The 13,210-nt window shown below is 38.6% G+C and overlaps 1 protein-coding gene across 1 annotated transcript in view; it reads left to right on the top strand.

Moving 5' to 3' along the window:
* The first annotated feature begins 5,129 nt into the window (after positions 1 to 5,129).
* LOC126334636 (mitochondrial E3 ubiquitin protein ligase 1-like) overlaps positions 5,130 to 13,210 on the top strand; it is a 34,668-nt gene continuing 26,587 nt past the window's right edge. Inside the window, exon 1 of the mRNA XM_049997077.1 lies at positions 5,130 to 5,604. Coding sequence (XP_049853034.1) covers positions 5,500 to 5,604 — 105 coding nt within the window. The 5' untranslated portion in view covers positions 5,130 to 5,499. The remainder of the gene's footprint in view (positions 5,605 to 13,210) is intronic.

The raw sequence follows: 13,210 nt of genomic DNA, 5'->3' as shown, positions 1-13,210 counted from the left end.
AAATAAATAAGTATTAGGTTAAGTGAAAAAAGAATATAATGGAAAAATAATGGAGGGATTTTGTAGATAAGATCAAAAATATATGCTTCTGAAATTGGTGATATTGCGGAGAAAAATCTAAAGAGTAAAAAATTAAATAACTTTACAAGATTTTAAAGATTGTTCAATGACATTTTACAATATAAAACAATGAATTTAAAAGGAATTAATAAACATATAATGTATTCTGTTAAGGTTAATGTAAAACAGTAAGTACTCATGATGATACAAGATACCTTTTGGACAATAAAAGAGATGCATTACCACATAGATATATATTGAAATAAGTATTTGTCAAAATTGTCATTTAATATATTTCCAATTTTTGTAGGATTCACGTGTAATATATTATTGTTTTCCACTGAAAAATACATTAATTATATGTTCTTTGATTTTTTACGTTTTATTCCCAGCCATCATAATCATCTTTTAAACTCATAAGATCACTAACATACGAAAAAATCTCTTATTACACTTCTCAATCTAGAATGTGCATGTGATAATAAACATTTTAATAGATTTGTCAGATAACACAGTTGATGTTTCTGTAAAATATATTTAATATTAAAATTTTCTAACTCTTCCAAAGCACTGAAGAGACCCATTTATCTAGAAAAAATTATAATAAAATTTTTGAAAAAATAAGTGAGACAAATGAAAAGATTTTTCCTTGTTTTACTGGGTTTTCCATTTTCTTATGTGCATATTCAAGAAAAAAGAAGTGACGATGAGGAAATGATATGAAACTTTTTTATCTGATTTTATACTTGAAATATTTTCGATGTTTATTGTTTTAATTAATTATTTCGAATAGATGAAATTTGTATGTTCTAGCTCATTTTGCAAGAAGATAAAAAAGTCACGAAATTTTGACAGAAAGATAGGGAAATGATTGGTCATTAAAATCAGTTTCGAAAAACATGTGAAAAACTAGGGAAAAAGTGACAATATTTGAAATAATAATATTTGCGGATAATGGACAGACAAGTGATAAAAATGGACAAAAAAACATGTACTGTCACTCATTGATCTCTGTTGATCATTTCCATTGTGATTTCTGATATTTTGGGAAAAAATTATTGTTATCATAATTTCGGATAATGTCCAAGAAACTTACTCAAAACTTTTTGATTTTTTTCATCTTCTTGGAAAATATTGACAGAGCATACAACCTACACCTTCTTACGTTAAAGAGAATATTTACAGTAATTTCTCATTGTTAACACACAATTCATTGATTTGGAGCCACTTACTGGCTGCTCCTAGATGATCCCTACATTACTGCTTTAATGTTCCTAAGTCTTTCCCAGTTGCAACAAAGGTCTTGTCATCTAAATAGAGTGTGGATTTCCATAACATAGCTGTGATCTAGTCATTTACACAGAACCTTGTGTCACTCCTTGCATGATGTCAAAGGGATGATCTCATATTGTCAAATTGAATAGTTTGCTTTCTGTCAGTCAGGTATGATCTGATTGTATGTAATTCTAAAATCATAGCATTAGATAAATAATGACTAACTGAAAACCTCAGCTGCCGACAGTTGTTGATATACCTCGATGTGGAAAGATGAAAATGTGTGCCCCGACCAGGATCTCCTGCTTATATGGCAGACGTTATATCCATCTGAGCCACCGAGGACACAGATGAATAGCACAACTGGAGGGACTTATCCTTTGCACGCTTGACCTATGTCTGTGCGAATGCGCACAGGTTGCCCATACTCTTATGGGAATCGCCAAAACGTGTGCGAATAAAAATGAGTGGATGGGCAAATGTCTATAAGGTACTTTACATATGTAGAATTGTGGACAGTTGAGAATGTGAGTCTCACGGGAAGCGTGCAAGGGATAAGTCCCTGCAGTCGCGCTATTCGTCTGTGTCCTCGGTGGCTCAGATGGATAGAGTGTCTGCCATGTAAGCAGGAGATCCTGGGTTCGAGTCCCGGCTAGGGGGCACATTTTCAACTGTCCACATCGAGGTATATCAACAACACCTGTCGGCAGCTGAGGGTTTCAGTTTGTCATCATTTATTCCAGGGAAAAGCTGCACGGTCATCAACAGTATCTGTTCTTTCAAGAACAGTTATTGTCTTCATATATACATAGCATTAGAGTTTTTCTAATAGTATTCTATGGTTGACAGTGGCAAATGCCTTACTGAGATCCACAAGGATAGCATTAACAGATAATTGATTTAAATGATGATAGTGTAGGCTTAATGAAACAACATTTGTAACTGATTTTACTGTTGACAAATTGGACCTGAAGCCATACTGAGTGTCACTAAGAATATTATTCACAGGCATATGTTGATTCATTTGGAGCTATATGCAGTATTCCAGGACTTTTGAAATGATAGGCACTAGAGAGATTGAGCGGCAAATACTATGGAAAGACTTGACACATTTTTATTGCAGAGCAGTGATAACTGTCATTTTTAAGGATGCAGGGAAACAGCTACTGACAAACATCCGTTTTATTAGAGAATGTAGTGAATGCGCTGTTACGTAATTGTTTTGATCACAAAATTGGAGAAACCATAAATTTCTTTAGATTTTGAGTAACTTAATTTTGCAATCGCAGATGTAAAATTGGTAACTTTTACTTTCTTCCATTTAAAGCCAGGAACTACATATTCAAAATTTTGTATTAAGGAGTTCCCATGATTTGAATTAAGCAGGTTGTCATATGTTCGGTTGCAGCAGTGTTATTCCTATTATCAGAATTAATAAAGTGTTGAAATCATTGGGCGCGATACCAGCATTACAGGTGTTATTACTGCTAATATCTTTACTTGAATAAGTAAGCACATTCTTTCTGTCTGCCTGTATATAGTAAGCCAACCATCAATTCCAGCAAATGTTGATGACTTTCGTCCTGTTAATATATATTACACATGTTTGGAGAAGGGTAAGTAGTAAGCTTGAGAGAAAACGTACTGGACGAACTCAATAGAGACAGTATTGTGCCTTCTGATTTAAATCAGCAGAAGGAGAAAAATGAAGCAAAATTTTGCCGATTTGATTGACACTATATGTTCTTCAAGGCAGCTGGAGGTTTTACAACGCCAAATCTCAAGTCTGAAGTCTACGTTAGCTGCTGTTGACTCCATCGCATATCATCAAAGACATGGTCCCTGCATTGTTGAAGGGAAAATACACTCCTGGAAATGGAAAAAACAACACATTGACACCGGTGTGTCAGACCCACCATACTTGCTCCGGACACTGCGAGAGGGCTGTACAAACAATGATCACACGCACGGCACAGCGGACACACCAGGAACCGCGGTGTTGGCCGTCGAATGGCGCTAGCTGCACAGCATTTGTGCACCGCCGCCGTCAGTGTCAGCCAGTTTGCCGTGGCATACGGAGCTCCATCGCAGTCTTTGACACTGGTAGCATGCCGCGACAGCGTGGACGTGAACCGTATGTGCAGTTGACGGACTTTGAGCGAGGGCGTATAGTGGGCATGCGGGAGGCCGGGTGGACGTACCGCCGAATTGCTCAACACGTGGGGCGTGAGGCCTCCACAGTACATCGATGTTGTCGCCAGTGGTCGGCGGAAGGTTCACGTGCCCGTCGACCTGGGACCGGACAGCATCGACGCACAGATGCACGCCAAGACCGTAGGATCCTACGCAGTGCCGTAGGGGACCGCACCGCCACTTCCCAGCAAATTGGGGTATCGGCAAGGACCATTCGCAACCGTCTCCATGAAGCTGGGCTACGGTCCCGCACACCGTTAGGCCGTCTTCCGCTCACGCCCCAACATCGTGCAGCCCGCCTCCAGTGGTGTCGCGACAGGCGTGAATGGAGGGACGAATGCAGACGTGTCATCTTCAGCGATGAGAGTCGCTTCTGCCTTGGTGCCAATGATGGTCGTATGCATGTTTGGCGCCGTGCAGGTGAGCGCCACAATCAGGACTGCATACGACTGAGGCACACAGGGCCAACACCCAGCATCATGGTGTGGGGAGCGATCTCCTACACTGGCCGTACACCTCTGGTGATCATCGAGGGGACACTGAATAGTGCACGGTACATCCAAACCGTCATCGAACCCATCGTTCTACCATTCCTAGACCGGCAAGGGAACTTGCTGTTCCAACAGGACAGTGCACGTCCGCATGTATCCCGTGCCACCCAACGTGCTCTAGAAGGTGTAAGTCAACTACCCTGGCCAGCAAGATCTCTGGATCTGTCCCCCATTGAACATGTTTGGGACTGGATGAAGCGTCGTCTCACGCGGTCTGCACGTCCAGCACGAACGCTGGTCCAACTGAGGCGCCAGGTGGAAATGGTATGGCAAGCCGTTCCACAGGACTACATCCAGCATCTCTACGATCGTCTCCATGGTAGAATAGCAGCCTGCATTGCTGCGAAAGTTGGATATACACTGTACTAGTGCCGACATTGTGCATGCTCTGTTGCCTGTGTCTATGTGCCTGTGGTTCTGTAAGTGTGATCATGTGATGCATCTGACCCCAGGAATGTGTCAATAAAGTTTCCCCTTTCTGGGACAATGAATTCACGGTGTTCTTATTTCAATTTCCAGGAGTGTATATTGACTCATAGAACCTGTTCTCTGCAAAGAATAGGAAAACAGTGCACCATAAGCACCCCGAGAAAACCTGTACAGCTGAGGCACAAAAACATTACTATTTTTCTGTTACAAGACAGGCAATAGATACGACGTTAACACAATGCAAATTTATCTTCCACAACTTTTTTGTTTGAAACGTTTCTCAGTGTTCTGTAGTTCATATAGTAATTCTGCTGTTGCTCCTACACTTCACTCAGTGACATAAAGAAGGCGTATTTTTCCCTTGATATATTTGAAGAACTTGAATTTATGCTGTGCTATGTATTCTACACTTTCTTAAAAGTTTTGGTTTTGGTATTCTTGCGATTAAAATAGTGAACAGTGGCCGTAAGCAGTTCGAGTACCAGTGATGTGGAAGAAGATGATACTTTGTGTAGGACGCATTTGGATTCAGTTAGTATCACCACCAGAGAACGAGTCGTTAATACAGTAAATAAAAGATATCCTTTTTAGAGCTGCAGTTAATTCTACGTATACTTCCAGTGATATTACAGTGTGGTGGTAGGTCGTAACGATCAGGCCGCTTTTGTGTTGCGCACCCCGTGAATATCTCTGTAATTCGTATGTCTTGCCAGAGCCGGCTCACTTGATTACCGTGGAGCCGCAATTGCACGTCATGCGCTATACACAAGTTCGACCATGGCTCCGTCTCGACGTGGTCTCGACACCTGATAAGACTGAATTGCTACTCATCCTTGGTCACTGACAAGGATGGGGTGGGGGATGTGATTGCCAATTGTTGCTACTGATGAGAGTGGGTGTTTGAGGCGGTGTGAAATATGATACCTAAATCTAAATGTAAATACGTTTAAGAAGGAAAAAAGTCACAACGTAACCTTGGTTTTGATATAAGATGGAATACTCCTGGCACGTTATAGGACTTGGAATCGACGCACTAGTTTTCGGAATATGCCTCAAACATTACATAAAGGTTCGACGTGCAACTAAAGCGTTACAGGTAATGTCATTCTTCATTAAGTAGATGTTAAGGTTTTCTCAATTAATTCCTTTTACAACTAAATGAAACATGGATTGAGAGTATACACAGGACGACTGACCTTGCACTTATCATGCAAAAGACGATTTAGAGAGAGTTGTATCTAGCGTTCTTAATCAAGAACAACTTTCGTTATGTATAGTATTTTCAAGGTATCAAATCACTACCGCCACGTTTGTAGCAGCAGCACACTGAACGTCAGGGAGATCAGTTTAGGTAACGAGATCAATCGCAATGATGTCCACTGCTGATAAATTCACAACTTAACACAGAAAATAACATTTTGCTGTTTTAGACACACACACACACACCATATGTGCAATATTACTCGGTTAAAAGGAATTGAAACACAGAGCTTGTTCAGCTGCTGAAGAAATAAGGTTTTCATCCTCTGCCATTTAAAGCTTGGGGATCTCACGACAGGTTCTTTGCACATTGTTGTATATTGATTTTCCTCTGGGAAACTGCTATGAAAACTGAGAATGTGCTTGTAGACTGATCAAAGAGGACACTTATGGAAATTTTTCTCAAGCAGTGGGGGCATTTAATCATACTCATGCACACAGCTGCAGATTTCTTGTGCATCAGTCAGTAAAAATGCCTGGAAAGTGAACTATTATATCTAAAGTTGTAGGCCTACAAGATACATCGATTCAACTCTCTTCAATACTTGAAGCAAACTACACAGGAAAATCTGGTCTAAAAATTCTGGGAAAGAATTGTGGCAATTGCTGTACCACTGTAAATAATGGTCATAGTAATTAAGTTAATTATTAATTTTCTTTCTGAAAAACCTATGTTTAGCATATGAACATAGCATATAGCACAGTTATCCCAGCCTTGAGCCTGGATCTGGCACACAGTTTTAACATGCCAAGAATTTTCAGAGTAAAATTGTTTAGAGCACTTAAAAGAATTAGTGTTTAAACCATGAGATAGTATGGCGGGTCAATCAGATACAGTGGACCATTTTTTATGTGGGCTGCTGTATGACACTGCTGTGCAAACTATAGTTTCCGTTCAGACCAAACAATGAGCATCTTTTAATCCCGAGTTGAGTGATCAAAATGCTGTTGAATGTATAGTGGGCACACCCTTGCATATTGGTTCTTCTCAAATTACTGGATGTGTGATGATGATGATGATGATGGAGTGGTTGTTGTTGCAGCTGTCCACAGTAGTCTATCATGTGCAGGTCTCTTCATTTCTCCATAACTACTGCAACCAACATCCACGTGAACTACTTTACCGTATTCAAGCTCCACAATTTTTAACTCCCTCCCCCAGTACCTAAACACATGCTCAGTACATTACCAAATTAACTGTTCTTTGATGTCTGTGAACATGTCATTAACACCCTATCCCTTCTTTAAGTCAAGTTGTGTTATGAAGCTCGTTTCTCCCTTCTTCAAAGTAGTGTGTATTCAATGGGAGATCAACCTACCCATATTTTGTTTTCGTTTGTAGTATTACATTTAAGAATACTCTTTTCTGAACTGTTTATCATTTATGTTTCATATTCGTACAAGGTGACACTCCTGACAAATACCTTTAGAACAGACCCCATAACTCTGGTTTTATATTTTGGGTTAACATATAAGCAGCAGTAAATTACAGATAATGGAATTTAATTGGATTAAAAATCTTGTTATGCTGAAAGAATTCAAATATATAATAAGATATTAAAAGTAATAGAAGTTTTGCTGTATTGTCAGCAAAATGGTAGAAGTGAACAGGATATAAAATGCTGACAGCCAACAAGGAAAGCTTATCTGAAGACAAGGAATATTTGTCACTTTTCACATTTGAAATTTGCTTTGTTTTGTGAACTCCTAGACCAGTATTCTTATGAAATGGCTGCAGTGCTTTTGTCCTCAATTGAAGATGCTTCTGTTTTCCCTGTTGATTGAAATTACACAAGCAATCATTTATACTGAAGAACAATTTTGTCATGAAAAATAATCAGTTATAAGACAGAAGTTTTGCTCATGAAAATAGGAGCACCAGTCATTGAGACTTAAATCAGTTAGGCCTACATTTAATGGTTAGGAAAGTAAAAGCTTTCACTTTGGATTGGAGTTAGGAAATGTTATGTCTCTCATATGACAACATTGTAGGTTGGCAGTTCCTGAATTCTCAGTTCTTTTGGAGAGAAAATGAATTGTGGAGATTGTGTTGATATTCTGAGAGTAATTTTCACTATTTTTGCAAGGTAAATCTCTTCCCTGTTACATGACTTGGGTGATTTGATTTCATCTTAATCATACAGTGCATGTCAATTCATCATCATTAATTATCTGGGAAAACAGACTTCTGAATCATATATGTTAAGAAATAAAATATTTTCTTTTTCTCGTGATATCTTTTTTTTACAGCTCTGTGAAAAGTATGTATTTTCTGAACTGTTTGTCATCCATTTTTCATATTCGTACGAGGTTACTCTTAATAAAGTGGAAAACTAAAAAATGTATCTAATAAAAGTACTGGAGACCTGGCAGGTCGTTGGATTATTTTTAAATCTCTCCTAGTGTGCTCAGACTTAGTTGACAGGCATACTGATGGGCTTTTAACTTATTTTAACTAAGAAAATAGACATTTTACATTTGTTTTACATATTATTTTTTTTATTTCATAAGACTGAATGGCAACTTCCCTACATCTTTCCTTTTATATTACCACATGCGACTGGTCTAGCTACTAACAATGTCTTCTCTCCTACAGCTATCTTTATGACATATATATTTATTAACATTTTTTTTTTAAAAAAGCTGATTTTTATGAGTTTTTACAAATTATTTACTCAACCTCCATCACAAAACTTATAAAAAAACTGCACAGTATATTATATGGTTATTGTGTTAATTGTTGGCACAATCAGAGTGTGTGATTTGTTATGTGTAAAGTGTTCGAAACTATTCAAATTCTGCGTACTTAGCATGTAATTTCTAGTGTAAAATAAACATTTGTGCAACTCTGTGCCAAGCACTCGTTTGTTTGTTTGAAACACTCGGAATGTGCACGAGTCATTCTGTTTAGTTCTGTGTGTAGTCTGAACTTTGTTAGATAGGGTGCTGGTGATGAAATACAGCAGTGAAAGGATGTGATGTGTGGACTATGAGAACAGGCATAAGAAATACTTAACAGTCTTTGGAAATGTGCTAGAGTTGCCACAGAAATATCTTGGTTCTCAAGTGACTCTGTTACCAATACATATATTGTGCAGAAATTGCTATACTCACCTCAGCAAAACATTTAGTGGCAACTACCTGAAAGATCAGTAACTAGAATGTGGAACTGAAAAAGACTGTGCAGATGTTTCTATTCCTGAAGGTGAAGTTGTTGATGGGTTGAATGTTAGCATTTCTGCTATAGCCTCTAATATCTAGCAAGATAAGAAGCACAAGAAGAAAACACTGCGTAAAATGGGCGGTGAAAGAACTGGCAAATGGTTTCACACGCATCTCCAAAAATTTGTGAAATGTGTAAGTAGATGCAATGGGAGCAGAAAACAAATATGGGCAACAAATGTGATATGTGGTGTCAAAACCTAAACACAGCAGCAGCTATTGCAAAATGCTCACATTACTTAATTACAAAAGCCCATGAAATAAAGTGGTGTCTGGGCAAGTTTAGAATTCTACTGTGAACATTCATTGCAATATGATCCACTTAACTTTGTGTAGGAATGTTACTTAAATGATGACAAAGAGTGCAGAAGGTAAATTGCCAGTATGGCTCATATTTCCTCTTTAAGTAGGAATGGTGAAAAAGGTAAATGATGTATGAAAAGTTCAGTAAGAGAAGCATATCTCCTAGTGAGAAAAGAAAATCAAAATTTAAAAATTGGTCTCACAAAATTACCAAAATAGCTGAAACACCAGCCAGTGAAGGAAGTATGCATGTCTGTTTACTGCTGTAATTTGAAGCTTATTTGTTTCACCTTACATAGTGTTACAGGAAAGAGGTGCACAGAGGTATACCTGATGTTTTTGTGTATATGTCAAGAGCCACAAGATGAATGGTAGTGACTAATGAAGCATTACACCTTCAGGATACTGACAGTGATGTAAGCTGTGTCTTGTGGAAAGGCTAAGAGTTGAGTCATTATTGCTTCACATCCTGTGCCATCTGGGTACTTCTGACCAACATCAGCTTTTCTGAATTGCGCAGATGGGAACTCTCCATGCAGTATATCCTACGTTCCTGTAACCCTCTTGGCCTCGCCTTTGTTATTCATTGTTCTTCATCCACTTATTTCCTTCCCTTTTCCTTTTCATCACTACACAGCCTTCAATCACACCCACAGTCTTTTTACTTCTCTCCCCCCCTCCCCAGCCATCCATCTAACCTCCCAACTGCACTAGCTGCTCTACACCCTCTCTCCACCTCACTCTGTATGCTTTCAAAAACAGCACTTTACCATCTCCCAACTTTACCCTGCCCTCTCCAGCCTGCTCCTTATCCCTACCACCCGGATTGCTTCTCCCTTCACATACAGTTGCTTGCAGTCTTGCCTCGGCAGTCAGAGCCAGTGGTCGTGCGTGCGTGCGTGTGTGTGTGTGTGTGTGTGTGTGTGTGTGTGTGTGTGTGTGTAAGCTATGTTGTCTGCATGAACATGTTTTATGTTGTCTAATTCAGAAGAAGGCCTTCTGACTGAAAAGTTACTTGTTTAGTAGTCTTTTTGTTGTGTCTGTCTGTGACTCAACCACTCTGTCGTATGGTGAGTAGCAATCCATCCTTTTCATAATATTGTCAGATCTAAAATAAATAGAGTTGAAAGTAAATATGTGTGAAAAACATTAGAAACAGGAAAATGCATTTTCTATATTTAATTTCATTATAAAATGCTTGAACAAAATCAAAAATTGTTTTCCTGCTTACTTATTTTGACTTATAAAATCAATTTTGCATTACATTTACTCAATGTCAGCAAACATTTTAAATATTTAAGTGTCCAGCTTTTCTACATTGAGTGTAGATAGGTCTAAATTAAAAAAAAAAATTGCCCACTCTGATTGTACTTTCATAAGTACAATGGACAAATAGTATTCTGTGCAGTTGTGAGACTATACTGGGTGGTAGTATTGGAGAAAATAATGTATAAAGATTGAAACAAATTGCTTATTCTCTCATTTTTATTAAGAAATATTTAGTAGTTTAAGGAGTTACGATGTTATTGTCATTGCTGACAGTAGTTTTTCCACATTATCGTTTGTCAAGACAGTTAACATGTTATGGCTATTCATATTTTCTAAACAATTTTGAAGTTTGCAATAAGTTAAAATGTTTCGTATTTTATTTTTCCAAATTAAAGATGAAATGAAGCTCGGAAGTGTGTTTTCGCTAATCATGTCTAATAGTATTTTGAACAAGCTTTTTAATGATTTTTTTTAGTTACAATTTTATTTTTCCTTTCTTTAAGAAATTTATACAAATGCCCTCATTTAGAGAAGTTTGTAACATTTTAACAAATCAACAAAAGAATAAAATATTTAAATTTTTAATAGGTGTCATTTTTTAATTTTTTTATTTGTTAAAACATTACAGTCTATATCTAACTAAGGGTATTTGTAAAAAAAATTCTTAAAGAAAGGAGAAATAAAATTGTAATTCAAAACGGAGCTATAAAGATCATTAAAAAACTTGTTCACTAATGCTACTGACATGAATTGCAGTAAAAGAAAGAGAAAGAGAGAGAGAGAGAGCGCGCATTACTCAGGGTATTCGGTATAACTTAAGGGAGATTATAAAATATATTTTTAAGTTATTAGTTGAGTACTTTATAGGAAATAAATAAATCTATGGTATATATCGTCAGACTACTGTTCACATCAGATTACTTTAAACTAAAAATTTTAACAACTCACACAAGCACATAAACTATGCACCCCGTAGGAGGGATGAAAATGGTACAAACACTAAAAATGTTAAAAAATTAACTTTCCACCAAACGTGCAACTTGATTTTTTTAAAAAAACCTCTTATGGTGGAAGGGTGATACTTTATATACTGAAATGACCATTTAAATAAAAACCCATGAAATGCAGTCTTACATAAAATATACAAACGTGCTCTACATTACGCATATACCTCCTCTCGAGATGATAGGCAAGATTAAAACATATTTCAGGAATTCGGCCGCTACACTCCAAGCAATAAATTCGTTAACACCGAATCTGACAAACATGACAGAGGCAGCTATTAACATATGGCAGATTGACAGGCAGACAGACACTAACTGCCTAACAAATGCAGATGAGAGACAGACGAGCAAGCTGGAGACAAGTGACTGACCAAGAAAGTAGTAGAATTTAACACATAAATGAAACAACGTATCACGAATCACTTAACTTCTAATAAACTGCAATGTGTGGTGAAGACCTGGCACAGCACCCCCAAAACGCTTCCCCGCACTGTCCGCTGCCAGCCACTTTAACGGTCGCAGAAAGGCGCACTGATCTCACGGTGTTGCAGCTCGCACCACCCAGACCGGTGTCGGGGGTTGACTCCTGTTGCTCTCGTGTCGGCCGCGAAGCCTCTACCCCTCGCTATACGGCATGGCGCACTGGACTGACGTGGCAACCTGTCATGCGCCAACACTCAAGACGAACAAGTCAACTTGCATCTCAGTGCGCGACGACCAACCGATCGATTGAACCATCCGCCAATGACCATTGCCAGAACAAACTCAAGCAGACTGGCGGCCTAACACTCTGGACGACAGACAGACACTGACTGCCCCACACTGACCCAACTGACCAGACTCCGCTAGTGAGCTCATAGCGCCTCTTAAATGCACATGAACAGGCTACCTTTCCCACCAGAGGTAGACACCAAAGGTGCGATTACCACAGTGGCGCCACCGCCATAAACGGAGGGCGACTGCTTTACACTACGCGCTGCGGTGCGCTCTTCAGAACAGCAAATTTTACCACGGCTCAAGGATGAATAGGAAATTGCCAGAGAGACTAGGTCAGAGATGGTACAGAAGGACATTAGGAAGCAAGGATATATTGCAGGGCAAGTTACAATCACCAGAGTTCAGGGAAACCATGAGAATCTAAGTAACCTGTGTGGTGTAGCAAGCACTCAGATCTCTGAGTCATGCTGTAGAGGAGGTCAGTTCACGAGGTATCTAGGCAGTATGAGCGCTCGCACTCACTCACTGCTTGGGTAGTGAGCACTCGCGGTAAAATAGGCTGTTAGACGTAATGACATAGTGCAGGGAAGTGCAAATTCTGTGCTGTCTTCAGAGGAATAACCATGTGTTAAGTTGTCCGAAGCCTTAAATGCAAGCACATGTACTTAATGGCTCAGTACTTAAATTGAAGAGTAGCTCTTTTAAAATTGGTGCAAAGTGGCGTTAAGGCCAGGTCACGGACTAACAAGCATTGGTCAGAAACATTAATATCAGTTTTATAGCCTGTCAGTGGCGGATGCCTAGTTGAAGTTAGAAATTATAGACCTGCAGTGTGACAGACAGTTGCATGTTAAGTTTCATAACAAAATAAGTCTTGTAGATTTGTAAAAAGTTTCTCCAACATACATTTCATTACTTCACGTGTTT

This window comes from Schistocerca gregaria, chromosome 1, assembly GCF_023897955.1.
Source record: "Schistocerca gregaria isolate iqSchGreg1 chromosome 1, iqSchGreg1.2, whole genome shotgun sequence".
Lineage (NCBI taxonomy): Eukaryota > Metazoa > Arthropoda > Insecta > Orthoptera > Acrididae > Schistocerca > Schistocerca gregaria.
Note: the sequence above shows the minus strand (reverse complement) of the source record. Positions and strands in the feature narration are given on the sequence as shown.